At 46.7% G+C, this 25,519-nt stretch overlaps 1 protein-coding gene across 9 annotated transcripts in view; it reads left to right on the top strand.

Moving 5' to 3' along the window:
* FRMD4A (FERM domain containing 4A) overlaps window positions 1–25,519 on the top strand; it is a 515,353-nt gene that overhangs the window by 475,433 nt on the left and 14,401 nt on the right. For all 9 annotated transcript variants that reach the window (XM_044928112.2, XM_006066017.4, XM_044928110.2 and 6 more), the window contains exons 15-22: window positions 6,752–6,885; window positions 11,634–11,756; window positions 14,785–15,013; window positions 17,444–17,500; window positions 19,162–19,399; window positions 20,157–20,324; window positions 22,112–22,971; window positions 25,321–25,417. In XM_044928112.2, coding sequence (XP_044784047.2) covers window positions 6,752–6,885; window positions 11,634–11,756; window positions 14,785–15,013; window positions 17,444–17,500; window positions 19,162–19,399; window positions 20,157–20,324; window positions 22,112–22,971; window positions 25,321–25,417 — 1,906 coding nt within the window. The remainder of the gene's footprint in view (window positions 1–6,751; window positions 6,886–11,633; window positions 11,757–14,784; window positions 15,014–17,443; window positions 17,501–19,161; window positions 19,400–20,156; window positions 20,325–22,111; window positions 22,972–25,320; window positions 25,418–25,519) is intronic.

Consider the following 25,519-nt stretch of genomic DNA (forward strand, 5'->3'; position numbering starts at 1 on the left):
ACTATCTCCCAGTTTACTCAAACTCATATCCATTGAGTCAGTGATGCCATCCAACTATCTCATCCTCTGTTGCCCCCTTCTCCTCCTGCCCTCAATCTTTCCCAGCATCAGGGTCTTTTCCAATGAGTCAGCTCTTTGTATCACATGGCCAAAGTATTAGAGCTTCAGCTTTAGCATCAGTCCTTCCAATGAATATTCATGGTTGATTTCCTTTAAGATTGACTTATTTGATTTCCTTACTGTCCAAGGAACTCTCAAGAGTCTTCTCAAGCACCACAGTTCAAAAGCATTAATTCTTTGACACTCAGCTTTCTTTATGGTCCAACTCTCACATCCATACATGACTACTGGAAAAACCATAGCTTTGACTAGATGGACATTTGTCAGCAAAATGGTGTCTCTGCTTTTGAATACATGGTCTAGGTTTGTCATAGCTTTTCTTCCAAGGAGCAAGTGCCTTTTAATTTTGTGACTGCAGTTACTGTCCGTGGTGATTTTGGAGTCTAGGAAAATAAAATCTGCCACAGTTTCCACTTTTTCCTTATCTATTTTCCATGAAGTGATGGTACCAGATGCCATCATCTTAGTTTTCTGAATATTGAGTTTTAAGGTAGCTTTTTCTCTCCTCTTTCACCCTCATCAAGAGGCTCTTTAGTTTCTCTTTGCTTTCCGCCACTAGAGTGGTATCATCTGCATATTTGAGGTTGTTGATATTTTTCCCATCAATCTTGATTCCACCCTGTGATTCATCCAGCCTTACATTTCACATGATGCACTCTGCATAAAAGTTAAATAAGCAAGGTGACAATATAGAGCCTGGATGTACTTTCTTCCCAATTTGAAACCAGTCCGTTGTTCCATGTCCGGTTCTAACTGTTGCTTCTTGACCTGCACACAGCTTTCTCAGGGAGCAGATAAGGTGGTCTGCTGCTGCTGCTGCTGCTGCCGTGTCACTTCAGTCGTGTCCGACTCTGTGGGACCCCAGAGACGGCAGCCCACCAGGTTCCCCCGTTCCTGGAATTCTCCAGGCAAGAACACTGGAGTGGGTTGCCATTTTCTTCTCCAATGCATGAAAGTGAAGTTGCTCAGTTGTGTCCGGCTCTTCGCGACCCCATGGACTGCAGCCCACCAGGCTCCTCCGTCCATGGGACTTTCCAGGCAAGAGTACTGGAGTGGGGTGCCATTGCCTTAGTATTCCCATTTCCTGAAGGATTTTCCACAGTTTGTTGTGATCCATACAGTCAAAGGCTTTAGTGTAGTCAATGAAGCAGAAGTGGATATTTTTCTGGAATTCCCTTGCTTTTTCTGTGATCCAACGAATGTTGGTTATTTGGTTTCTGGTTCCTCTGCCTTTTCTAAATCCAGCTTGTCCATCTGGAAGTTCTCAGTTCATGTACTGCTGAAGCCTAGCTTGAAGGATTTTGAGCATTACCTTGCTAGCATGTGAAATGAGTGCAACTGTATGGTAGTCTGAACATCCTTTGGCATTGCCTTTCTTTGGGATTGGAATGAAAACTGACCTTTCCAGTCCTGTGGCCACTGCTGAGTTTTTCAAATTTGCTGGTATATTGAGTACAGCACTTTACTAACAGCATAAACTTTTAGGATGTTAAATAGCTCAACTGGAATTCCATCGCCTCCACTAGCTTTGTTCGTAGTGATGCTTCCTAAGGCCCACTTGACTTTACACTCCAGGATGTCTGGCTGTAGACAGTGATGACACCATCATGGTTATCTGGGTCATTAAGAACTGTTTTGTATAGTTCTGTGTATTCTTGCCACCTCTTCTTAATCTCTTCTGCTTCTGTTAGGTCCTCACCATTTTTGTCCTTTATTGTGCACATTTTTCCATGAAATGTTCCCTTGGTATCTCTGATTTTCTTGAAGAGATCTCTAGTCGTTCCCATTCTACTTTTTCCCTCTATTTCTTTGCATTGTTCTCTGAGGAAAGCTTTCTTATCTCTCCTTGCTATTCTCTGGAACTAGGTAAATCTTTCCCTTTCTCCATTGCCTTTCGCTTCTCTTCTTTTCTCAGTCATTTGTAAGCCCTCCTCAGACAACCACGTTGCCTTCTTACATTTCTTTTTCTTTGAGATGTTTTGGTCACAGCTTCCTGTTCTTCAGACACTCCATCTACTAGATTTAATCCCTTGAATCTACTTGTCACTTCCACTGAATAGACATCAGGGATTTGATTTAGGTCATACCTGAATGGCCTAGTGGTTTTTCCCTACTTTCTTCAATTTAAGCCTGAATTTTGCAATAAGGAGCTGATGATCTCAACCACAGTCAGCTCCCGGTCTTGTTTTTGCTGACTGTATAGAGCTTCTCTATCTTCAGCTGCAAAGAATATGATCAGTCTAATTTCAGCATTGCCCATCTGGTGATGTCCTTGGGTAGTCATCTCTTGTGTTGTTGGAAGAGGGTGTTTGCTATGACCAGTGTGTGCTCTGGCAAAACTCCTTTAGCCTTTGCCCTGCTTCATTTTGTATTCCAAGGACAAACTTGCTTATTACTCCAGGTATCTCTTGACTTCCTACTTTTGCATTCCAATTGCCTGTGATGAGAAGGACATCTTTTTTTGGTGTTAGTTCTAAAAGGTACTGTAAATCTTCATAGAACCATTCAAATACAGCTTTTTGGCATTAGTGGTTGGGGCATAGAGTTGGATTACTGTGATGTTGAATGGTTTGCCTTGGAAGCAAACCAAGATCATTTTTGAGATAGCACCCAAGTACTGCATTCTCAACTCTTCTGTTGACTATGAGGGCTATCACATTTCTTCTAAGAGATTTTTGGCCACAGTAGTAAATATATTGGTCATCTGAATTAAATTTGCTGATTCCTGTCCACTTTAGTTCACTGATTTCTAAAATGTTGATGTTCACATTTTAGGAATTATTTAGGCTAATTTTTGTAAATAATAATAATTTAGGTAGTGCTAATGAGCTCAAATTGCCAACATCCACTGGATCATCGAAAAAGCAAGAGAGTTCCAGAAAACATCTATTTCTGCTTTATTGACTATACTAAAGCCTTTGACTGTGTGGATCACAATAAACTGTGGAAAATTCTTCAAGAGATGGGAATACCAGACCACCTGACCTGCCTCTTGAGAAATTTGTATACAGGTCAGGAAGCAACAGTTAGAACTGGACATGGAACAACAGACTGGTTCCAAATAGGAAAAGGAGAACGTCAAGGCTGTATATTGTCACCCTGCTTATGTAACTTATATGCAGAGTACATCATGAGAAAGGCTGGGCTGGATGAAGCACAAGCTGGAATCAAGATTGCCAGGAGAAATCTCAATAACCTTAGATATGCAGATGACACCACCCTTATGGCAGAAAGTGAAGAGGAACTAAAAAGCCTCTTGATGAAAGTGAAAGAGGAGAGTGAAAATGTTGGCTTAAAGCTCAACATTCAAAACTAAGATCATCGCATCTGGTCCCATCACTTCATGGGAAATAGATGGGGAAACAGTGTCAGACTTTATTTTTTTGGCCTCCAAAATCACTGCAGATGGTGATTGCAGCCATGAAATTAAAAGACACTTACTCCTTGGAAGGAAAGTTATGACCAACCTAGATAGCACATTCAAAAGCAGAGACATTACTTTGCCAACAAAGGTCCGTCTAGTCAAGACTATAGTTTTTCCTGTGGTCATGTATGGATGTGAGAGTTGGACTGTGGAGAAAGCTGAGCACTGAATAATTGATGCCTTTGAACTGTGGTGTTGGAGAAGACTCTTGAGAGTCCCTTGGACTGCAAGGAGATCCAACCAGTCCATTCTAAAGGAGATCAGCCCTGGGATTTCTTTGGAAGGAATGATGCTAAAGCTGAAACTCCAGTACTTTGGCCACCTCATGCGAAGAGTTGACTCATTGGAAAAGACTCTGATGCTAGGAGGGATTGGGGACAGGAGGAGGAGGGAATGACAGAGGATGAGATGGCTGGATGGCATCACCAACTTGATGGACGTGAGTTTGAGTGAACTCCAGGGGTTGGTGATGGACAGGGAGGCCTGGTGTGCTGCAATTCATGGGGTCGCAAAGAGTCGGACACGACTGAGCGACTGAACTGAACTGAATGAGCTCAAAACAAAGCTTAACTAATCTCATAACTAGAGGTCAGATCATCCAGAAACACTGTGCTTTACCACCCAGAGTTTAATGTTGTGATTTTTCCCATCCTTTAAATATAATTCATTCTTAGATTAGACTTCATAAATCATCATTTCCTATTGAGAGGTTAGGTAGAGGTGAGAGGGAAAACAATGAATGTTTCATTTGTGCTAGAAATCCTTTAATCTTCTTGGACCCAAGTTTCCCCAGGTCTGTTTTTTAAATCTAAAGTCTGACTTCCTTCCAGTATTATTTTATATTCTTATTAATCCTTTCAATGATGAAATAGAGCTTAGCTCATTAAATTTTCCTGTGTCTTCACCTGTGGTTGGTGACTATGGCTAAGAGAATGAAGTTAAGATTCAAAATGGTTTTTTAATAGCTGTGTTATGTTAGATGGATATAGACTGGATATAGTTCAGGACTAATAAACTGGGGGTAATTGACTTATGGGGGTAGAAAACCTGAAGCATTTCAAAAAGCGGAGCATGCAGTAGTGTCCAGCCATGTGTTACATTAGCACACCATATGGATTTAGAATCTGAGCGAGACGCGGTCATAGACGCTTTGTGAGGGTCAAGTTTTCATTTGCATTTACTGTTGAATTTGGAAACATGCAACTGAAGCATGATGAAATCCAGGAAAGAGCTTCAAAAATGATTAAAAGCTTGGAAGGCTGATTCTATAAAGAAACCACTTACAGGGACTAGATTTCTTTACCGAGATGAGATACAACTTAATTATAGCGTGCTGCGATTCATGGGGTCACAAAGAGTTGGACACGACTGAGTGACTGAACTGAACTGAAGCATATGATTGACAACAGTATTTGTTTATTCAAGCTAATATGTATTAGCCAGTATGGAGACAAAAATGGTCCATTCCTGCAGTGATGGAAATTCTCTGTTTCAAGTTAGAATGGAGTAGGGGGTAGGGGAAGCCTAAAATGGAGTCAAAGTGTACCTAAACATTGAAAATTCTTGAGGATTAAGGTTATAAGAACCTAGGTGCCTGGTAATTGAGGGAACATGGGGACTCCTGCTCAGAGCCTAAAGAAGAAAGAAGAATCATATATTTATGGGACTGATTGGAGCATCGCAGGGTTTTTAGTGTAAAAGCATGGAAGTCTTTTTTTTCTAGTATTGATTCTGAGACACCTTCTTTAACCACTGGAAGTAACAGAACAGTTGACTCTTGAGAATTCCTTTTGGATTATTCTCAAATCTGTCATCCATTCACTGAATCGTCCCAAAATGCTTCCTAAGGAAATACAGTTCCCACCCCTCCCTCCAACAAATCCTGCTGGGATTTTTATGGGGATTACAGTGATTCACTGGTTTAGTTCCTGAAGAACTGACATCATTACAACACCAAGCCTCCAATCCATGACCAGAGTACTTCCCTATCTTGTTTGAGGCCTTGTGTTTTTCTCATCAGAGTATTCTACTTTTCATTGTGGGGATCTGTCCACCTTTCACTAGATGAATCTCGAGGTATTTGATGTCGTTTGATGCTGTTGCTGATCTCATGACAGGGGCCCCTTGAAGGCACACCCATCCATTTCTAAGATTTCGCTCTCCATGGCACAAGAAGCAAAGTAATAAGCAATGTTTCCTCTCCCAGGGAGTCAAGGTGCCTTGTCTAACCGTCCAGGTAGAAAAGGTATAATAGCTTCACTGTGGGAAACCTATTTCAGAGTCCAAACATTGCAGCCCAGAAACGATTCTTCTGATCTAACGTAAATCTCTCCAGTTGGCATTTCAGCTTATTTTCCTTTTGTTTGGTTTACAGTTTGCCTTACACAATGGTTTCCTATCTAGCAGGCTGCTATTTGAATCAGCAAGCAGATATTTCTATGCTGCATGTAAAAATAGGGATAACTTTTATTAGGAGGGAATTTGCTCATGATTCAGTCTTGCATTCAAAAACTACAATAAAAATCTAATTTTATTTTTTAACTATATGTGCTTAGCTAAAAAGACCAAAAGAAAATGCTTATTGGTGGTTACCTCTGGGTGACTAGCTTATGTATTATTTTTATACTTGTCTACATTGTCAGATTTTTATGATAAACATGCATTATCTTTGTACTAAGAAAAAAATAAACACTTTAAATTGAAAGAAATTAAAACTATGTATTAAAATGACTGGCTCAGGAATTCCCTGGCAGCCCAGTGGTTAGGACTCTGTGCTTTCGTTATCAAGGGTGCAATTTCAATCCCTAGTGGGGGAACTAAGATCCCTCAAGCTGTGTGGCATGGCCAAAAAAAATTAAACAAATGACTGGCTCAATTTACTTCCCCTTCTTGGTGCAAAATATTTATCAAAATTTGCTAGTGAAATTAAAATGGATGTATGACATATCTTAAGATAATCAAGGAAGAGAAACTTCTCTTTCAGGCATGTACATTTCCCTGTCAGTCTTTCTGACCAGTTGCAAATTACCCAGAGTGCTGAGAAGTTGTTCCTCAAGCTTGGAGCCCCAAGCACCTGTTTTATTTCACACTCTGCTGATTCCAGGGGTAAATCCCACATCCACAGCGTAGGCTTTGGTTCATTTCCTTCATGGTCCAGATGTGCATCCCTTCGTCGACTGGCCTGGTAACCCTGCTGTTAATTGACAGGTTCTCAGGAATCGGATAGCTCTCAGTCGGCCAAGAAAGACATGCTGGCGGCCTTGAAATCCAGGCAGGAAGCTCTGGAGGAAACGCTGCGCCAGCGGCTGGAGGAGCTGAAGAAACTCTGCCTCCGAGAAGCAGTGAGTACCCTCGGTTCATCCTGTGCGCTCATCTGTGCTCGTGTGTTTATAAAAGGCAAGGGTGGGCATCACAGTGGGCCTAAGAGGGAAGCAGGACCTCTTCTGTTGATGACACCCAGCCCCTGGGATGAGCATCCCTCATCTTGGACCACAGTGAAACACTCTGACAGCAGTGAAAGCACGTCTTGGCAGAATTCCCAGTGAGAACCTCCCCCCAGGGGCCAAATGACAAGTAGTAATAACAGTCATGATAGCAACGGTAAACAGCAACATTTGCACGGTACCTCATAGTTTATAAAGCATTTCCTCTTATGACAGGACCATGTTGGATGGAATGGTTTGCCATCTTCCTAAGACTTTGTGCCTGAGTTTATCAGTGTTTTGGCTTTTGTTTTTCTTGAGTATATTTCAGATTTATTTTTGTTGAGATCATAGTGAGAAGCACCTTTAGGGACCAACAAGGAAATCAGGAGTTCCTCTGATATATCTTTAAAACTCATGATCTGGTGTGTGTCTTTTAGTGTTTTTTTTTTTTTTTTTTTTTTTTTGGTAGATGATGCTTTTTTTTCCTTTAGTTTTTTCTATTTTGTTTGTTTGTTTTTACAGTAGGTCTTTGGTTACCCATTTTAAATATATCAGTGTCTACATGTCAGTCCCAAACTCCTATACCTCCCCCTGGTAATCATAAATTCATTCTCTAAGTCTGTGAATCTGCTTCTGCTTTGTAAATAAGTTCATTTGTATCATTTTTTTTTTTTGTATTTCACATGTATTTTTTGATGTCATATGATATTTGTCGTTCTCTGTCTGACTTACTTCACTTTGAATGACAGTCTCCAGGTCCATCCGTGTTGCTGCAAATGGCATTATTTCCTTCTTTTTGATGGCTGAGTACTATTCCATTGTATATGTGCCACATCTTCTTTATCCATTCATCTGTCAGCGGACATTCAGGTTGCCTCCACGTCTTGGCTACCACAAACAGTACTGCAGTGACCACTGGGGTGTGTGCATACTTTCGAAAAAAGTTTTTCTGGTTTCAGAAAAGTTTTTTTCCAGACATATGCCCAGGAGTTGGATTGCTCCTAGACATATATCTGGATCATATGGTAGCTCTATTTTTACTTTTTTGAGGAACCTCCACACTGTTTTCCACAGTGGCTGCACCAATTTACATTCCCACCAACAGTGTAGGAGGGTTCCCTTTTCTGCACACCCTCTCCAGCATTCATTATTTGCATACTTTTTGGTTACGGCCATTGAGACTGGTGTGAGGTGATACCTCACTGTAGTTACAGTTTGTATTTCCCTAATAATTAGTGATGTTGAGCATCTTTCCATGTGCTTTTTTGGCCATCTGTATGTTTTCTTTGTAGAAATGTCTATTTAGGTCTTTGGCCTATTTTTTGATTGGGTTGTTTACTTTTTGGATATTGAGTTGCATGAGCTGTTTGTAAATGAAATCTTAGCCTAATCATCTAAAAAATATTCTAATTTATGCAAAGCAATGCTTCCTCAGGTATACATACACACACACACACACACATCTCGCGTCTCATTGAGATTTAGGGGCTGTAGCAGATCACTATTTATATTTATTTGTGTGTCTTTTTCCACCACCTTCTGCTTATTCCACAGTTCTTTGTTATGTTTGAAGGCTTGATTTCTTTTAATGCAATTCACGTTACTGTGAGCGTGCTTGCACACAGATACGATGGGGTGGGAACCCTTGGGGGAGAGATAGTCCCGCATGTAACAGTACAAGGAGCTCTGTTGGTCAAAAACTCCCAAAGGGAAGAGGAAAGGTGTTCCCAAACTAACTTGAAGAGTGTTACTCCCCTCCCCCAAATCATAATGCCTTACTCCGGGAAGAATGAAAGCAGGGGCCACAGAAGGAGATTACGTTACAGTTCAACTTGGCTTAATTATGCTCTGGATTGATTTAAACCGGAGCCAGCTCAAAGCAGACCCACATTAGCGCAAATCCTTTGCAAATCTTGGGAAAAGCAGTTGGCCCGGCTGGGGGATGTGCTCTGTGATACTGTTAATATCAGCAAGCTCTTTATAAAGAATGCGTTGGAAAGACTGAGACAACATGGGTGTGGGTATCTGCAGTTGTTAATTTGTAAAGCCTTATTTTTCTTTTAATAAAGGCAGCATCCTTAAACCCAGCAGGGAACCAGCACTATAAAACTGGTGAAACATGTCCGGGCAAGGTTAGCATGTCTGTTAAAGGTCTACGGGCATCTCTTAAATATAAAAGCAAAATAAGGAAAACAAAGCTCTTACTTTTTGTAATGTGGACACCAGAAAATAGAGCTCGAGTGGCAGAAATGACTTCACAAGAAGCCGGTCACAGTCTCCCACCTCCTCTGAACTCAGGGGACAGGAGAACTTGTCTCCTGACAGTCCTGCTCTTTCTGTGCCCCCCCCCACACACACCATGCCCCTCAGCTCAGGGTATCGAGAAGCTTTTTGTCATCTGGGGCATGGGGCAGCCCGAATGAGATGCAGTGGGAGTGTTTGGCAGAGTATAACTGACATAAGAATAGAAGGGGAACCGGGTCCATTGAGCCTCTCACCAGGGTGTGTTAAATTCCCCTTTCGCCAGCAGCTCTGGTTACACGTGAAATCAGATTAAATATGGAGAATCAAGGCCTGGACTCAAATACCTTCAAGCAGATGGTGGAAAATCAGTAGCCTCATTTTTTAAAAAAGATATTTTGTTTTAAAACCACAGACTTTTTTTTTTTTGTCTTCTTTGAAGTTTTATTTCATTATTCTCAGAAGGCTTGGTACTCTTGCTGGGACAATACAGATTCTCAATTTGCAGTAATTATCAATACAACTTTTCAATATTTCCTCTTCCATTGTAGTACCTTACAATGGAAGAGGAAATTTAGAGACAGCCTTTAAATTTTTCATAGATTTAAAAAAAATTTATTATATGTTGGACTGCAATTGATCTGCAATTTTATGTTAGAAAACCATAGACTCTTTAGAGTTTTAAATCAATGCCCATTTTAACAACTTTTCCCTTCTTTTTTAAGTCACAAAGTCAAAAAGAAAGTCCCAACAGCATAAAACCCTCTATCTGTCATGTTATTTATAGGCAGACTTTCAGGGCAGTAGATAAAAATGTTGCCGAGTAAACACATAACTACTTGAGAGACATTTGAACCACATTGTAAAAAAGAATAAGAGGGGAAAGAAAAAAACAGGGAAGAAAACTGCAGAGCATTTTGTCCATTGTGCTCTGAAATGCTTACACTGGGGAATAAAAAGCCCAAGAGGTCATTTCCTGATGGCCTGAACCCAGGAGGAGAGGCCTGGGATCGCAGGGAGTGGGTGTGCTTGTACATGCCAGGTGTACCCACACATGCACTCACACACACACACAACCCATCAAGTACAGACACACACCCCAGTGATGCACACAGCAGTGGCGCAGAGAAGCCAGATCACTCCTTCTGTCGGAAGGTCAGTCTGCCCCTGGAATCTAATGATCAGGACTCACCTGCCCATAGGAGGCTGCCTGGCACAGAAGTTTCTGCGTGAGTGACAGATGTTCCCAAGAAGAGCCTGCACTGAGTCCTTATGTAGCATCCATTTTGGTTTGAGACTAGAGACCAGGGCTCGGTTCTGCCTGGAAGGGCCACCTGTGCCTCGGAGGCAGGCAGTGGGTTTCCCAGGCTTTTCTGGTCCCTGGAAGTGACTCCTTGCAGTAGACTCCTGGGCTCCACTAGGTGGATTAGCTGCTGACTCAAATGTAATCTTTATTCAGCCCAAAGGTAACCACTCATAGAGAGCCTAATCCTAACCGTGAATCATCCCACAGACCTCTCTTCGCCTTTTCCTGGGACCATTGTCCCCATGGTGGTCTGTCCACTAAATTCACTGTCCTTCTACTCACAACAGTTAGATTTCCAGAGCCTCAAAGGCACATACACCAGATTTTTTTAAATAGCTTTGTCAGTAATATGGATTATATTTCAGTTTCAACTGAAACTCATATCTGTACACATTTAATTTCTTTTGAGCTCAGCCTGTTCCTTGAGCATCCGGCCAGAGTGGAATAATTATTACTCATATTCAGGTTTTAAATAATGTAATAATGCCCTTTTCTGGGATTTGCCCAATAGATACCAATCTTCCTAAGAAAGCTCATTTGAAAGACTCATTTTAAACTTTGATATTTGAGAGGGAATAGTTGATGCAGTGAAAAGAACCAGAGTTTAGAGCCAGAAAGACCAGCGATCTCGTGTTGCCACTGCTCTTACTGGCTGTGCAGTCTCGCTGGGCACTCAGTAGACACACCACATACACGTGTATGAACTTAACAAGTGAAAGAAATTCGGGCTTTTATGATGAAAACCAACAGTGACTTTACTTACCTGATAGGAATTTACTTTGGGAAAAACTTTTCCAAGTGCTTCTGTTCTGTAAAAGAAGGACTGCTCTCATACATTTGTAGAAATGAAATTGCACTGTAGGAACTCCTGTTAACCTTAATATTGTGTGAGGTTATGGTTTCAAAGCTATGTATTGGATCTGTACTTTGAACAGTGTGCATGTGTGTGTGCACGTGTATGTGTGTGCATATATGCGTGTGTGTCCGTGTGTGTGCACATGTGTGTGTCCGTGTATGTGCATGCATGTATGTGTGTGTGCGTGCGTGTGTCCATGTCCGAGAAGCCAGTCATGGACGCTCTGCTGATCCCTCCTCCTATGATGTCACACCTCTACAGGAGCTGACGGGCAAACTGCCCATAGAGTATCCCCTGGATCCAGGAGAGGAGCCACCCATTGTTCGAAGAAGAATCGGGACGGCCTTCAAGCTGGATGAGCAGAAAATCTTGCCCAAAGGAGAGGTGCATGTTTCTTCTCTCTGTGGCTAGATTCTCTGACACCTGCCTTCCTGGCCTATTTGTGAGGGCACCAGGGTTTTCTCTAATGATGTTTCATTCTACCCAACACCACACCCTCTTTTCCTCCTGAGTAGCCCTCCTGTAGTCTTTTCTTAAGTTATCTGTTTGGCCAGTATTCCGTGCCCGTAGTAGGATTGGTTACCTGTGTTAACCTGAAAGCACTTTGATTTCTGCAGAGGCTGTGTGTCTGACTCAGCAGGCCTGTCGCAGGCAGCAAGGTTAGCGGGAGGATATTCCATAACAGTCATGTGTACTTCTCCCAGCTCTTTGTCACTGAGAGCCAAGTGTGCTGTGTGATCTGTGAGAGAAAACGATCAGAAAGGAAGAATGCCGAGGCCATGTCAGCAGGTGCAGGGGCGCTGTTGCTGGGGAAAGACCATCGGGCTGCCCTCGTTGCTGTTCAGTCACTAAGTCGTGTCCGACTCTTTGTGACCCCATGGACTGCAGCATGCCAGGCTTCCCTGTCCTTCATCGTCTCCCAGAGCTTGATCAAACTCATGTCCATTGAGTCAGTAATGCCATCCAACCATCTCATCCTCTGTCACTGGCCTTTCCTCATGCCCTCAATCTTTCCCAACATCAGAGTGTTTTCCAGTGAGCCTTGGGCACCCAGTTGGTTAATAAGTTATCCAGTCTCAGAGCAAGAGAAATTCAAGGCCAGGCACACCTCAGGCCCCAGGGGCACGTCCAGGAAATGGCTTTCCAAATTTATTCCGAATACAGTTACTCATTACAATGCTATTGAACAGAGGGTTTCAAAGGGCAGGAATCAGAGCCAGTGGAGAAGGGAATTCTGTACGGGCTTAGTGTTTTTAAAAAGAGAACCTGATGTTGTCACATAACACGTGCAGTGGTTGAGTTGAGGGGGAAACACATATGCCTTGGAGACAACTGAGGGGGTGACCAGTCTCCTGAAATCTGTAATAGCAGCCCCCCATCCCCAGGCACTGGGAGGAACTGGTGGATGCGCCAGAACCCTTCATCCAAACCCGCAGGCAGTTTTCCTCTTGTGTAGAACGAAGGTCATGACCCTCATTTCTCCAGACTGTTGCTGGGATTAAGTGAGCAAGTGGACAGAAAATATTTAATTCAGTACTGACAAATGCTAGATGCTTAGTAACCACGAGGGGTGTCAGAGGAGGGGTGCTGGGCTGTGGGTGGGCCTGGGACTTTATCAGAACTGGGGTGCAGGCCAGTGCGATTTAGAGAACCATCTGGTGGAGTATTTTTCAAACCCGGCTGTCATCAGAATTGCCTGGAGACTTCCACTCCTCTTGTACTAGTCAGACACCTGCACTGAACCTTCCAGGGGAGACCCCACTTGAGTGAGCACCCCACCCTGCCCATGCCCTGTTGTTCTTCCCACGTTCCCATCACGCCTTCTCACAGAGCCTGTCACACTTCCCATTAAAAGATGACTCGGCTCCCGAAGAATCCTTGTCTCCTGCAGATGTCAGCAGCAGATGCCCCTTTCTCCTGGGAATGCCCTTGACCTCCCTGTTCACACGCAGGCAGCCATCTGTGCGGATGAGCCGCCAGCCTTGTCCTTGGCTTGGTTTAAGTAGTAAGAGTGTGTCCTGGGCTCCCACAAAATCGCAGTCAGGGTCTTGGGCCAGGGCTGTTCTGCCTTCCCAGGAGCAGCTGCGAGCTGAGGTCACTCTCGCAGACCAGGCTGTGTCCTTGGTGACTTTTTTGTCTCGAGGGTCCGGGCAAGAGTCTACCTTGTTATGGTTACTCTTCTCCAGGGATGAAGAAATGCAGTGGGTGTTTGAAGGACCCGGGGACTTTTATTAGCCCCTTGTTCCTTTCAGTCTCCCCCTGGGCCTGTCCCTTTAGGGCTCCACAGGAAGTGAAGTCCAGCTCAGAGTTTTGTGCCTGATGAAGGCACCCTGCCTGGCACACGGTGCCCACAAGTGAGGGTGGAGTATTTGGCCATTTACTAGGAAGTGCTGACTCCAGCGAGCTCGGTAATCTGCTCTTCCGTGGTTAGATCCATTCCTTTCAGGTTTTAGCCAGGCTGTGGATCCTCCGGAGCTACAATGCAGGCTTGGGCTCCCCTGGTCTTGATGGTCTGGGTGGTGTCTGCAGAAGGGACCAGCTGAGCTGCAGAGAAGCCAACAGTTAATCTGAGGGGACCCTTCATCCTCTGGGCCCACCAGGCACCTGCTGGCAGCCACAGTTGCATTTCTCCTGGGTTCAAAACCCTGTTTGAGGGAAAATTCATCCCCCTACTCCTTTCAGCCAAAGTCAGGAGTAGAGGAGGAAGGGAGGGAGGCACACGGGAAAGGAAGGGGTGCCCAGGACGATCCAAGGAGCAGGGGCCCGCTCCACCACCCATCAGCCAGACTCACCGGGGGGGTCCCTGGTCATTCAGCAGAAGTTGTGTGCAGAGCAGGTGTGTGTGGACAGCAGAGCTCACAGAAAACATCTGAAGGAGGCATGATTAAGTAGGGATGAGGCCCAGCATGAAGGACTCAAAATAGGAGAGACAGAGGGCATGTGCTGCAGCTGGGGGTGGTGGGGGTGGGGATGTCCCTGTGAGTCCCCTGCTAGCAAACCCACAGAAGAGCACAGAGAGACCATGCCCCTAATGGAAAGCAGACGCCAACCCAGTGGGCCCTGGATCGCCTCCACGCTGGGTCTTCCAGAACATTGCTGGAGACCTTGGAAATGAACCCTAGCGGCCCCCAGGCCTGAAAACTCCCTGCTTCTCAGTGACAGTGCCAGTCTCAGGGCTGATGGTTGTCCCCAGGATGGATCAGAGGCCTAGAGTCTCAAAAGCAGGCGTGTCAAGGTCCCTGGCTGCCAGGGACGGGAGGAGCAGGCGCTGAGGGGCCGGGCCCAGCTGGCGTGGGCGCTGAGGCCTCTGGTTCCCTAGTGCGCATGTCTCGCGCGGCAGGGCAGGGGTGGGAGGATGGGCATCACCTGTTCAGCATCCACCTAAATGCGGCCTCGGCTCCCCCTCCTACAGGAAGCCGAGTTGGAGCGCCTGGAGCGGGAGTTTGCCATTCAGTCCCAGATTACAGAGGCCGCCCGCCGCCTGGCCAGTGACCCCAATGTCAGCAAAAAACTGAAGAAGCAGAGGAAAACCTCTTATCTGAACGCACTGAAGAAGCTGCAGGAGATTGAAAGCGCCATCAACGAGAACCGCGTCAAATCTGGGAAGAAACCCACCCAGAGGGCCTCGCTGATCATCGACGGTCAGTGCTAAGACCACTCCCCACTGTGGGTGTCTCTTCCCTTCCCCCATTGGCCTCAGGGGATGGGTGTCCTTGTCCAGAGGTGGACCCAAAGCCCAGACCCCTGAGTAACCTAGCAAGCTGCTGAAGTACCCCTGTGTGTTAATATTTCCATCCATAAGATGAAGCTAGAAAGACCTGGTACCAGTGAGATCAATAAGATGCACTCAGAACCAGAGATAAAAGGGATTATACAAATCAAAGGAGTATTATTACTCTTTATGGCCTCTTGGGAGTGCACTGCTCTCAGTCTCCTGGGAGCTGAGTCCTGAGCCAGCCTAGGCTCCGACATCCTCAGGGACCTGGTCACCCTACCCAGGTCTGGAGGGAAAGGCGGGAGGCTGGGCTACCCCGAGGCCAGCACCCACGCAGCCCTCTTTTGTCTCCATAGGCTTCTGTCACACTGCTGAGGCTGGAGAGGTCTGGGCCTCCCCACTGTGATGGTCTAGAGCCCAAAACCCTGGTCCAGGAGGGGTTAGGAGCTGGGGAGACTATATTTGGTGAACACTAGAAGGGAAGAACCCAGAATTCATCACCAACTCTCAAGTCTCTCCCAGCTATCATGATCCTTTTTTTTTTTTTTAAGTCAGCAAACTCTTTTTATTTTAATGGGAGTATAGTTGTGTTGTATAACACTGCATTCCTTTCAGGTGTACAGCAAAGTGATTCACAAAAGACTAGATATATACATCTATTCTTTTTCAGATTCTTATCCATTACAGGTTATTACAGGATAATTTAATATAGTTCCCTGAATATAGTAGGTCCTTCCTTATCAATTTCTTTAAGATATATCATCAAGTATCCTTTCATAGTTTATACATATTTATCATACTTTTGCTCCAGGAAGACAGAAAGTAGAAGAGAGGTTACGAGGGGTTGGGGGAGGTGGACAGGGGAGTTACTGCTTTATGGGGACAGAGCTTTAGTTTGGAGAAGATGACAAGTTCTGGGGCTGGATGGTGGTGATGGCTGCACCAGAGTGTGGATGTTCTTAAATTCACTGAACTGTACGGCTAAAACAGTAAACTTTCCATTATGTATGTTTTACCACTGCTCTCTATATATATTGCTGTAGCGTAAAACTGGGGGCATCCTGGGGAGGGGATAACAGACTGGCGACTCCAAGATGCTAGTCAAGGCTGTGTCTCCTAGCAGTTCATAGTTCATCAAGCAATACAAATAAAGAGAATTCTTAGTTCAAAGAGAGAAAGATCATAAAACAGTTTTTTTGCTCTAGGAAATTTGAAATAACTGTCCTTCTGCCTCTTGCCCTGTTGTCCTTGGCGAAGATGTTGTCATTTTCCCTAAAAGAGCTGCAGTCAGCCTGCCTTCCTCTGTCTTCTCTGCCTTTTGGGACTTCTTCTGCACCCTTGAAGGGACCTGGGGGGGTCCCCAACTCTGCAGAAACATCAGCAAGGCTGACGGAGTCTGGGAGGGACAGCTGAGGGACAGACGTCTTGCTGGTCGACCACAGAAGAGCATGGTTCCCCTGCCTGCTCAGCGAGGGCCATTCTGTGAGGGCAGCCAGCAGAGTCCGTCTGTAATTCCCTCTCTGACCAGCTGGTGAATGGTCCCATCCAAGCTGTTAGCCATGTGTTTATCTGCTTAAGAATATACCTTCTCCATTTTTCTGCCTCCTTGAAATATGTTTGATCATAAGAGCCCACTTGAATTAGAGTAATTCCAGTTTCTTCTTCCATGCCTTAGCCTGGTTTGTTATTTAAGAGATAAAAGGCTAAGCTTGGGATCTAAAGACCTGGGATCTTTTGCTGACTTAGCCAGGAGAGCAGCACAGCCCTGGACAAGCCATCCCTCCCTAGATATCCCTCAGTTTCCCTAGCTGCTAAAGGAAGGGGATTATCTTTCTGTCTCCCTCTGGGTGTGTTCTCATGGTTAATTGAATGGTGTCTCTGAAAATAAGCTTCGGAGAGAGAAGCTGTACTTAGAAGCTTGTTTTGTCTGCTAATGGCTTAAGAAGTTTATTGAGAAGTCATTTACTGTCATATGAGCCAAACCAAGCTCCTCACCCTAGTTTCGCGTGTGTAGAATAAATAGCAGGTCACTTCCTTGGGTTGAGTTGGAACGCGCCCTGAGATGGGCCGGGGCAATGATGTGGCCAGGCAGCCTTTATGCTGGATATTAAGCTGCTCAGTATTGCTGTCGCCAGTGAAACAAAGAACAGGCACATTGCAGTGTCAGGGATGGGGGGTGAGTCATGACCTACCACAGAGACTGTCAAAAGAAGTGCCTAAGAGCATTTTGATTGTTTCATGGGTTCTTTCTGATTAGAAAGAAATGGGATGGTGGGAAACTCAACGATATTCACAGATAGAGCTTTGTCTAAGGGATGTGTTTAACTCATACATTTATGCTTTTTTGTTTTCCCAGACGGAAATATTGCCAGTGAAGACAGTTCCCTGTCAGATGCCCTTGTTCTTGAAGATGGTATGTTGTCTGTTTCCTGCTTGAGAACTCAGAGCATAGATTAAACTGGGATTAAGCTGAGTGTAGTCTGGGACAGCCTGGGATTAAGCTATATGTAGTCTGAAACAGCTCAATGGAAAGCCAGGAGCCGGATAAAGATGGCACCGGGTTCCCTGTATTTCTTTCACTGCTCAGTGGTCACCTATTTGGCTGAGAGTGGGTGGGCACTACAGAAACACATGCCTATTGGAATTTCATTATGTCTTGGGGCCTGGAGGTAAGATTTAAGGTGGTGCTGAGTGGTTTGAGTTGTTTGGTCATGTCCAGCTCCTTGTGACTCCATGCACTGCAGCACGCCAGGCTTCCCTGTCCTTTCCTGTCTCCTGGAGTTTGCTCAAACTCATGTCCATTGAGTTGGTGATGCTATCCAAGTGAGTGGATGGTGTTTGACTTTTTTAGTTGCCAAAACCACATTTTTACCTGAACAGATGATTTAAACACCATGTATAGTTTCCTTTTGAGTGTAATTTCTGGAGGAAAGAAATGGACATTGGTTTGGGTCAGAAAGATTGAAACCTGCTAGGAGAGCCTACAGGCAGCCAGAAAAAAACAAGTCTCTGTACCTTCCTGAGAAATGGTGAAAGTGAAAGAAAGATGTCCCTTTAGATTCCTGGTCACCTAGAAAACTGTCTTCTTCTTTCTCATTGACCTCCAAAAACCTAGTGATTCTCAGGATAGTTTCTTGGGAAATTCTTACAAAACTAGAAACGCTCACACACCTACCACCCCGCAACCCCAGCCCACCATCGCCGCCACCCCCATCACCACCACCACCACACATCAGGGAAGAAGGAATTCCAAACACAGAACCATATTAGAGAATGTTCCCATGAATTTAAGCCCAACCTGGGGATGTCAGGGAATTAATGATATGGAAATATGGGATTAGCCAAAAAGGTCATCCAGGTTTTTCAGTAAGATCTTTTTGACTTTTTTTTTTTTTAATCTTTTTTGGCCAATCCATTGTATTAAGTGGTAGTTATTTATTTGTTTGCCCTTTAGGAAAACTTCAGGTGGTAAGGGGTGTTTCAGACAGAAAACGTGGAAGATCTTGCTCCTAGTCATAATGATAACTATAAGGATAATACTCGTTGTCATTGATGTGGGATGAGGCTGGCAGGGTATTTGCCCAGTTGTCTTGGTCCTGCTATATGCAATCAGATCGTCATGTTTTTATTCATTACATGGGTGGGAGGAAATCCTGGAACTGCAGGGGAGTGGGTGCCATGTTTTGAATATCAGAGATCCAGTGCTGGTTTTGACCTCTGTGGACTCCAGTCTCTTCCGGGGAGGAAAGCAGAACACTTGAGGGAGATTCCTCTGTAAAGAGAACTTGGAATAGGAATAGATTGTCCTTAGCATTGCGTGTGATCAGTTTCTTCCCCATATGCCAGACCCTGGACCTACCAAGGGGCATAACTGCATCACTTGGGCCCCCCACTCCCATCGCAGGTAGCTCCTTCCAGGGGCACTTACTGATTTGAGGGGTAAAACAGTGAAACCACAGCTCCTGTCCACTGACCTCCGATGGCGGGGGTGGAATTAGGGTGGGCGGAGCCTGCAGGGGTAAGGGGGAAGGATGACCCTTGCTCACTTCCACTCTTTTTTCCGTCTTGGTGCAGAAGACTCTCAGGTCACCAGCACACTGTCCCCCTTACAGTCCCCTCACAAGGGGCTCCCTCCTCGGCCACCATCGCACAACCGGCCACCTCCTCCCCAGTCCCTGGAGGGACTCAGGCAGATGCACTATCACCGCAATGACTATGACAAGTCGCCCATAAAGCCCAAAATGTGGAGCGAGTCCTCGCTAGATGAGCCTTACGAGAAGGTCAAGAAACGTTCCTCGCACAGTCACTCCAGGTGAGCTGGGCCGGAAAGGCCACACGAGGTCACTGTCCACACTTGGACAGAATCCAAGGGCTAAGTAGCATCTGCAAGTCTCAGGTCCCCCGCACCCTGCATGCGCCTCCCCTGGGCTGCCTTCTAGCAGGGCTGTGCCACAGCGCCCTCTGCTGCCGACCTGCCAGAGGTGCAGATTTGTCATTCGTAGGGAAATTTGGGGTTTTTGGCTCACAATCCACGTTGGCAGCAGCTTGCTTGAATGTCCTTAAATTCCATGAGAATTAATTAGGAAATCATAGGCAGAAGTATTCTGAAATGGCCAATGAGAGTCCACTCATAAGAATCCCAAAGTGGCTGAGAACCCTAAACCATCATCCAACAGAATTCCAAAGCCAAACAGCTGTAATCTTAGCTGTGTATTTCCAGTTCATTATTCAGCTGATATGGGAGAGGGAGGTTTTTGTCTGCCTCTCTGTTTTTCTCATTTCCCTTCATTATGCCCCGTAAAACTCCCAGTGGGTGCCCGGACAGGTAAATATTTGTCTTATGGAAAACAGAAACTGTGGTTGAGGGCAGGGGCTTCACAGAACAGGGGCTTCATCTCACACTGCCCTAAGGCATGAAGGATAAGGGATAAGGATGCCCACCACTTCTGGGGGAGTCCTGGGCAAACTTCCCCCACCCCTAGAGGGATGTCCTGAGGCCACAGTCAGCAACCTCAGAGAAGGGGCAGCCCTGGCAGGCAGTGACCAGCGTGGCCTCCTCTGGTTTGCAGCAGCCACAAGCGCTTCCCCAGCACGGGGAGCTGTGCCGAAGCGGGAGGCGGGAGCAACTCCCTGCAGACCAGCCCCATCCGCAGCCTCCCACATTGGAACTCGCAGTGCAGCATGCCATCCACACCCGACCTCCGCGTCCGGAGTCCCCACTATGTGCATTCCACGAGGTGAGTCTCCCCATTTCCCTCCATGGGCCAGACCCCTACCTTTGTAAAAATTTGGCCCCACACTGGCCCAGGTAACTGGTGAACTAGAGTCAGGACTGAACTGATGAGGTATGCTCTTCTGTAAGTGAAGCAGAATTAAAAAGTGAGCCGGCAGCAGAAGGACCCCAGGAGCCAAGAAACACATTATATCCCACTGTCTGCATAGTGGGGCACCAGGAGCTGGTCAGAGAATCCCCCAGACACTGTGCGTATGGAAGGAGCTTTCCCAATAAGAGCAGAGGTGGGAACTTGAGCTGGATTAGCAGGGACCAGAACAGCCTTGCCCAGAGGAGGTCCCCTTGTACCTAAGTTTAAGCCTAAGTTTATCCTGGACTTCCTTGAATGCCCCAGGGGGTACATTACACAGCAGAAGGAAAAGTGAGTTTTCAGTGAATCCCACCTTCTTTTCCTAAAAAGAGGCAAAACCAAAGCCATCATTCAATTTTCTCTAATACTTAAGTTCATAGGGACTATAGTTCAAAGGACAGATAGTGTGATCTGCTGTAAGTAGTAAACCATTTATACAGGATAAAACTGAGCTCTCCAGGCAAGAGTCTCTCATCTAGCCATCCATCCATCCATTCACTCACTCACTCATACAACAGATACTTATCAAGTGCATCTATGTACCAAGTGCAGGGGACAAAAAAGACTACACCATGCTCCCATCAGACTGATGTTTTAGTAGGAAGAGAGTTCACAGTAAAGAAATGTCAGCAGTGATAAATATTGAGAAGAATAATGAGCAGGCAAGAAGCTAGAGAGTGAAGGGAGAGACTATCATTTAAATGAAACCAACAGAGAAGTCTTCTCTAATAAGATAACATTTGAGCAGAGACCTGGATGGGATGGGTGGTGTGCTCTAAGGATATTCAGGGAACAGGAAGGTCAAAGAGCCAGATTCAGGCTTGCACTTGGCATGTTCCCATGAGCTTGAGTGGAAGTAGGGAGTGGAACCAGAGAGGAAACTGAGGCCTGAGTCAAAGAGGGCCACATGATTGGGATTTCACAGTCTACCCCGAGTGACAGTCACCCCTGGGACTCGCCTCTTCATGTACTTGGTTAACCCAGCCATGGTGAATTTCTGTGGAGTCCTTACACTCTGCCCCCATGGCCATATTGATGGATATTTATTGTGTGGCTCCAATAAGTGGAATGGAGTATAAACAAAGTAGTGGAGGAGTGTTTATTTGCCTCTTTCATTTTTAAGTATTCCACGTGCCACCAGTCTTCCTTTTTACACAGGTGTTCACAGGGAAATAGAAATCTATTGACATGGGTTTCATAATAGTACTGGGTGGAACCATATGACTGCTTCTGCAAGGCTTGTTTTTTTTTGACCTACTAAAATGGCATTTCAAAAAAAATGGCATTTCAGCGGCTTAACATAATGCTAAAACGGGGATAATCTTGATTGGCTGTGTCTGTAGCTTCTCTTTTCATCTTTTAAAAAAAAAAAAAGCGGGGTGGGGGGGTGCTGGCTATTGGAGTGCTTTTTTCAGAAGTAACACGTGGGCGCTGTCTCTGACCCCACCGCCCATTCAAAATTAAACATCAGAGCAGAGGCCTGGGGGATCAGCCGTCCCCTTCTCGCCCTGCCTTCACCTGGGAGGGTTGGGAAGCACCGACTCTTGGACTGTTTCCGAAGTCTGATGTACGTTTCCGAAGGCCCCGGGCCGCGATCGCAGAGCCGCCAGCCCCTTCCCCTGGGCGCCCCCAGACCCACCTCGCCGGTCCTCTCCCCGCAGGTCGGTGGACCTCAGCCCCACGCGGCTGCACAGCCTGGCCCTGCACTTTCGGCACCGGAGCTCCAGCTTGGAGTCCCAGGGCAAGCTCCTGGGCTCGGAGAACGACACTGGGAGCCCCGACTTCTACACGCCACGGACTCGTAGCAGCAACGGCTCGGACCCCATGGACGACTGTTCGTCGTGCACCAGCCACTCGAGCTCGGAGCACTACTACCCGGCGCAGATGAACGCCAACTACTCCACGCTGGCCGAGGACTCGCCGTCCAAGGCGCGCGCGCGGCAGCGCCAGCGCCAGCGGGCGGCGGGCGCGCTGGGCGCGGCGAACTCCGGGAGCATGCCCAACCTAGCGGCGCGCGGCGGCGGCCACGGCGTCTACCTGCACAGTCAGAGCCAGCCGAGCTCGCAGTACCGCATCAAGGAGTACCCGTTGTACGTGGAGGGCGGCGCCACACCGGTGGTGGTGCGCAGCCTGGAGAGTGACCAGGAAGGCCACTACAGCGTCAAGGCGCAGTTCAAGACCTCCAACTCCTACACGGCCGGCGGCCTCTTCCGGGAGAGCTGGCGCGGCGTCGACGAGGGCGACGCGGGCCGCCTGACGCCCTCGCGCTCGCAGATCCTGCGGACTCCATCCCTGGGCCGCGAGGGCGTCCCCGACAAGGGCGCCGGCCGCGCCGCCGTCTCGGACGAGCTGCGCCAGTGGTACCAGCGCTCGAGCGCCTCGCACAAGGAGCACAGCCGCCTGTCGCACACCAGCTCCACCTCCTCGGACAGCGGCTCCCAGTACAGCACCTCCTCGCAGAGCACCTTCGTGGCGCACAGCAGGGTCACCCGGATGCCCCAGATGTGCAAGGCCACGTCAGGTGAGGAGGGACCGGGGACTGGGAGGGCGCGGCGGCCGGGCGCGTGCATGTGTGATCATCGGTCAGGTTGTGAACCGGCGGAGAGTGCAGCTTTTAGAGTCGGCAGTAAGGAGAGATGGTTAATTCTAGAAACCTAGCTGTGCGATATGCAAGACCTTCGTTCCCCTCCTTTCCCATCCCTTCCATTCTGCCCTTGGTTTTGCCAAAGGAGGAAGACCCGGGAGCGGGTAGGGCGGTGCATCTGACACCCTAGCCCACCCCCAGCGGGCTGCGCAGTCTCCCATTTCAGCTTCCTAAGTTCTGATGCCATCCACCCGTCCAGCCACTTCTCCTTGTAAGGACAGAGATGCAGGAAGTGGTGAAGTCCGTGTCTCTAGGTTTATCCAGTCAAAGGTGCGCCTTTGCCCTGGTGAAGGGAAACGGCGGTAGAGAGTTGAGCGGCACCCTTGCAGAGGAGAGCTCCCTCCGGGTGATGCTTGGTCCTGAGGCCCTGAGACTTGGCCAGTGTCCCCCGCCCCCCAGGTGGGGCAGACTGGCTGCAGAAAGAAGTGGCAGTTCTGCCTGAGTTCCCCAGTGACTTCATGGAACTCCTGACTACACCTCAGTATCCCTTTCCAGTGATGTTGTGATCTAACCAAAGTAATTTTTGTCAAGTGCCTCTGATGCCCTGGGGTTACACCTTCACATTTTCATCATCAGATGAAAGGTTACCTTATATTCTTGTACTTGGGCATTAAGCAGTACTGAATCCAGTGAAAAAATGGAAGAAACCATCCTCCCCCTTCAGTTACAATCCCTTCCCCTCTCCATCTCCAAGAAAGAATAATGGTAATAACAACCAGGATGTGTCCTGCCTTCTCCACATCCCTGAGGGGTTCTCAGCACCTGCACACATGAGCTTGTGTAGGTTATCTCAGTTTCCACAAAGAGGGGGGAGAGTGTAGCAATAAGAGCAGCTTTCTAGTTGGTAGACGGGTGCTGCCCATTCACGAATCGCCTGATAATGCCAATTTGAAAAAGAGAGCAACTGTATTCCCCTGGCTGTAGGAAAGAAAACAGGGGAGGACTTTGAGACATAATAAAAAATGATTCTCAAAGTATAACATGAGCAACAAAGAGAACGAAGTCCAAGTCAGGATTTAACTTGGGACTGGAAAGAAAGATAAGTAAGGGCAAAAACCCAGGGAAATGGGAGTGATCTTAAGGAAGGAAAACGAGGGGTCCCTCTTTGGGGAACTGAAGGAGATGCTTGGGGCCTAGGAAGGGCAGGGCAAAGAGGAAGGCCTGGCCGGCTCCCGGGTACACCAGGCCACAGGGCTCCTACATCCTCTCCCCAGCGCCCCACTGACTCATGTATTAAGTTTTATCGGCTGAATGACAAGTTTCAGAGACAAGAATAAATATGGTTCAAGCCATTGTGAGAGAACCATGGACTTCAGTGTCCTAAAATCTTCTTTAGATGCCTCTGTCATCTGTCAAATCAGCCCAGTGACATTTGCCATCAACTTCCTAGGAGGATTTTGAGAATAATTGCATGAGTAAGTTACACATAGCGTTTAAAGAGCATGTTTCCCTGTGACCCTATTAGGAGAAGCCTTGGTTGGACAGGTCAGGAGTGTTTATATTCTCTCAGAATTGTAGTGCTTGTCTAGTAGATTTGCTTTACCCAAACAGATTTGGTAAATCTTTTGAAACATATTTTAAGCTAAAAATTCTAGGAAGCTGTATCTGACCTTTCCTGATGAAAAAGATTGCATTCCCAAGGAGGCAAAGGGATGCATTTAAATAGGATTTGCTTCCTAGTGAGTTTTCCCAACTAAACAAATCCTGTCCCCATCAATAAGCTCCCAGTAGTCAGACTTGGATGAGCTCTGAAAAGCCCTGCCCCATTTGAAGTGTCCTAAACATGGTAAATGACAAGCCTGAAACAGCAGAGACCTCAAGCTCTGAGACCCTTTCTGGAGGTTCTCTATTCTATGTAATGAAGAACAGTTTTAACCTTGGGGCCACATGTGGAAACTCCCTGGGGCGTATCTCGCTGGTGTCCGGAGAAATCGGTCATACCTGCACTAGGTCAGCCCAGGTCCCCCCTTCTGAGGACTGTGGGGACTGTCACCATCCTTGTGGCCACTTCCCAGTGGCAAAGCAGGGGACCTGGAATCTCAGGTGAGCTTGACCCACATGGAGCTAGAACGGCTCAGGAGAGAAAACGTAATTGGCCAAATGTGGGGAGATGGGCTGATGTTTTCCCATCAGGACCCTGAAGCGGGTCCTGGGAGCGTCTCTGGAAGGAAACTCCTCCACTCCCCTGGGTCTGACCCCTGTCTTTTCCACACCACCCACACACAGCTGCCTTACCTCAAAGCCAGAGAAGCTCAACACCGTCGAGTGAAATCGGAGCAACGCCCCCCAGCAGCCCCCACCACATCCTAACCTGGCAGACTGGGTGAGTTCCCTTGGCAGGCCTCTGATTCTCCCTCTCAAGTTCTGGAACCCTCCTCAGCCTTCTCTGTGGGTTAGAGGATAGCAGGTATAACATCCTAGTTAA

The sequence above is a fragment of the Bubalus bubalis genome, chromosome 14 (genome assembly GCF_019923935.1).
Source record: "Bubalus bubalis isolate 160015118507 breed Murrah chromosome 14, NDDB_SH_1, whole genome shotgun sequence".
NCBI lineage: Eukaryota > Metazoa > Chordata > Mammalia > Artiodactyla > Bovidae > Bubalus > Bubalus bubalis.